General features: G+C 38.8%; 1 protein-coding gene across 1 annotated transcript in view; it reads right to left on the minus strand.

The window, feature by feature from the left end:
* Positions 1 to 212: 212 nt before the first annotated feature.
* The window catches only part of Cnot11 (CCR4-NOT transcription complex subunit 11), a 12,317-nt gene continuing 8,693 nt past the window's right edge, over positions 213 to 3,836 (minus strand). Inside the window, exons 5-7 of the mRNA XM_050134533.1 lie at positions 2,616 to 2,818; positions 559 to 655; positions 213 to 480 (exon numbers count right to left, since the gene is read on the minus strand). Of these exons, the coding sequence (XP_049990490.1) occupies positions 283 to 480; positions 559 to 655; positions 2,616 to 2,818 (498 nt within the window). The 3' untranslated portion in view covers positions 213 to 282. The remainder of the gene's footprint in view (positions 481 to 558; positions 656 to 2,615; positions 2,819 to 3,836) is intronic.

Consider the following 3,836-nt stretch of genomic DNA (forward strand, 5'->3'; position numbering starts at 1 on the left):
AAAAAAAGCAAGACACCTGCACTTCCTTTGCTACAATAACTTTTTAGAATAATTATTTCTCCTATGGATTGTCATCAGCAAGAGAGTTAAAAAATACATTTCCCCAAGTTCTTACCAAAATTCACCCATGGGAAACTCCTCTAAGAAAAAGGAAATTTTGCTTAAGTAAATAGTGTCATTTATATTTCTTAGATAAAGCAAGCAATCCACTCAAGAGTTCAACAGTTTTAAAAACCAATCCAAATACAGTTGAGCAACAGAAGGGAAAGTTCTGGTGAGGTATTATTTTGATATTTTGGTCTCTGAAGGGGTTTCCCCAGTATCCAGTGTCTTCAGCAACCGGAATAGGCCTGCAGCTTCCCGTATCCTACTAAATTCAATACAGAAGGCCTGTACCTCTATAAACAAGTCCTGCACATTAATAATTTTGTTACGGATCAACGACTGGAGAAACACACATACAAGACGCACCAGGCGATTCTGGAAAAGAAAAAGGGGTAAGTTTTAGAAACCTGTTTTCCTGGCAGATGATAATATTACAGCATTTCTACTACTCACCTGCATATATTTATCCTTAATTTGTTCACAAGTAGAGATGCAGTTTGATATGTAAAGGTGAATGAATTCAGGAGGTAGATCAACAGCTGTAGTTAGTCTGTTTCATGAAAGAAAATTTGAGCTGTTAACTATTTGCTAATATTAAGAATATAAGCATGAAGTCAAAATTTCCCCGTGGTTATCTAGTGAAAATTTATGTGACCCAATTCTCTAGTTTTAAACCCAAGAACCACAGCCACTTAAACCTCTGACAGTCCTGTTAAGTTTATATTTACATATTTTACTCTGTAATTACCCATTAAGCAGTGAGTGTCATACTATGTTCCTGGCTGAATCACTGTCAGTCTTGGTCTTAACCACTTCCAAGCTCAACCTCAACAGTTATTACCATCATTTATAACGTAGAAAAGTCCTGTAAGTATAAGCACTGTGAGAGGCAGTGTGTCTGAGATGAAGGTGGACCAAACAGCACAACATATAATCAGATTAAAATTAAGCTTTGCAGAAGTAATATGAACCTGGTGAAGTTACTTAAATAGACAGAGACCAAAACAGGCCTTCCTGAGAACAAGATACACAGGTTTAGAACTGACCATTACAAAGTCCTGAAGAAGACTTAGCAACTGTGTAACAAGCTTAAAGAGTCTTTAAACTCAAGAGAGTATTTTCCAAAGCATTAAATGAAATATGAAATGGGTCAGCCAGGTGGTGGTGGCACACAACTTTAACCCCAGCATTTGGGAGGCAGAGGCAAGCAGATCTGAGTTTGAGGCCAGCCTGGTCTACAGAGCGAGTTTCAGGACAGCAAGGGCTACACAGAGAAACCCTGCCTTAGGGGAAAATAACCAAATATTCCACACTGAGGTCAAGTTCAACCCAGGAAATATTAAGACACAGGGCTAGCTACTGCAAACTATTTGACCTTAAAACAAAACCTAAGGCACTGAAGTACTTTAAGAAAGCTGCCACCCACGCTCTGCCTTCTGAGTTCTGTGCATCAGCAGCAAGGCTGCTTCATCCTTGCAAATGATAAATTATATGGGTGCTAGGAAACAAGCAGAACCAGGAGTTGGTTGGTAAAGACACTACTACAGGAATGCAGTGAGGCAGAATCCAAGAACACTCAGATTGCTCCATCCAATGGCAAATTTAGCCAATGCAAAAACAGCAATTGTGACTATGATAAAGGAGGTCCCAGCCAGAGAACATGCAAATAGCATGTTTTCAACAGGTAGCCAGCCAGCTCACAGTGACACAATGCTTACAAAGTAATTAGAAAGCTCGTGCTTCCTTTCTTCTCCCGCCTCTCTTGTGCACCGAGCTACCTGCCAAGCTTTTGTCACCAGGTGACTTAACACACTCTTTAAAGTTTAAAGTAGTTGCCAACTTATATAGAGATGTTCAAAAAATGTGTTTTGGCTCACACTTATAATCCAAGGTTCAGAGAATGAGGCATTCAGAACTGCTATTAGTTTGAAGCCAGTATACTATTAGATCCTATTTCAAAAGAAAAACAGAAAGTAAAGACTACCTCAGAAAAATAATATCCACCCACCTAAGTACATTTAATTCACAATTTACCTTAAAATACATCTGTAAAGAAAATAAAAGGTGAAACCTACATAGAACACACCCTTGACGGTCATTGAAGAGCAAAGTCAAGAAAGAGCTGGGGGGGGGGGGCAGTCTGGGATACATAGAGACTCTGACTCAAAAAAAAAAAAAAAACAGTAACAAAAGCTGGGAGAACACTAGCAATCTTCAGGACCGCATGCCTAGAAGTCCAATTCTAAGACCCACACGTGCATGCTGCCAAGGAATGGAATACCTGGATTGCAGAGGGCACAAAAGACAGTGATGTAAATTTAACAACTGAGTTCTTAGAAATGGAGGCTAAATTCACATGTAGTGAATACTAAGACTCAATGTAAGCTAACGGTATCAGAAAAAGGAAAAGAAAGAACAAAACAAAAACCTGCTACAGTCTTTCAAATTTCCAGGTAATTTAACCAGGGTTTGAATATTAACTATACTTCTGGTGGAACATGAAAGCTTACCGATTTACGACCTCCATTGAATGTAAGGACATATCCATGTTGACCAGGACAGAAAAATACTCCGTGATCTGGCTCGACTGCATTAGCTTCAGCAGCATCTCTATAGCGACTAAAGGGTTGTTCTCCACGAGGTCTGGAAGTTTCGCTGGAGTAAGGCCAATATGATAAACAAGTTTGGGATCTTTTTCCAGCTCACCAAGGAGCTAAATAAAACCAAAGTGAGAGGTTCTTGAGTCATATTAGAGTATGTTTCCTACATATAAGCCCATGTCTTATATAAGAATTATACAATTATCCTTGTTGAGTTAATCTGTTAAATTTCTTCCCTCAAAGCAATACTCATTATGTCTTGATGCTTTTTCAGATTTGAATTGTGATGATAGAAAAATAAAAGGCAATTTGTAAATCCACTAGTAATTCTTCCTATAGACATGACAGTCTTGATTTTGTCTGGTAGTATACAATATGACCATAATAGTGTCATTCTTAAAATCTCAATTACCAACTTCTCCCAAAACATACAAGCCAAGTTGAGTGTGGTAGCACACAACTGTAATATAAGCATTAGGGCAGGAGGCAGCCAGCATGGGCTACAGAGTGAGTTCAAGGCTATCTGAGGTATATATAGTAAGACCCTGTTTCAGTTTAAAAAAAAAAAAAGCCACACACAACTCCATAAACCACAGAATAATTCAGAACAAGAGCCAAGCCCTGTCTTATCCAGAAAAAAACAGAAATACTCTAGAAAGGGATGGAATAGGAGACACTTCAGGTCTTCTACCTATAGTATTTTAAAGTTCAAGTTACAGCCACACTCTGCAATTCAAAGAGATGGAAATATTGTTTTCCTTGTCCAAATACACACTTTTTCTTTAAAACAAAATCATTTATCTTGAGGCTGTCTCCTTAGCCCAGGCTGGTCTTGAGACCCTATCTTGTGAAGCCTGCCCTTTAATTCCTGATTTTCTTTTTTTAAAAGATTTATTTATTTAATTTATTATGTATACAGTGTTCTACCTGCATGGATGCCTGCAGGCCAGAAGAGGGCACCAGATCTCATTATGGATGGTTCTGAGCCACCCTGTGGTTGCTGGGAATTGAACTCAGGACCTCTGGAAGAGCAGCCAGTGGGTTTTGCCTGTGAGCCACCTCTCCATTCCTCCTAATGGTATATTTTTGCAGAAATTCAAATATAGTGAGATACCATGTGGTACTTAGAGG

This window comes from Alexandromys fortis, unplaced genomic scaffold (genome assembly GCF_014885135.2).
Source record: "Alexandromys fortis isolate MF-2015 unplaced genomic scaffold, M_Fortis_MF-2015_v1.1 scaffold_20, whole genome shotgun sequence".
Lineage (NCBI taxonomy): Eukaryota > Metazoa > Chordata > Mammalia > Rodentia > Cricetidae > Alexandromys > Alexandromys fortis.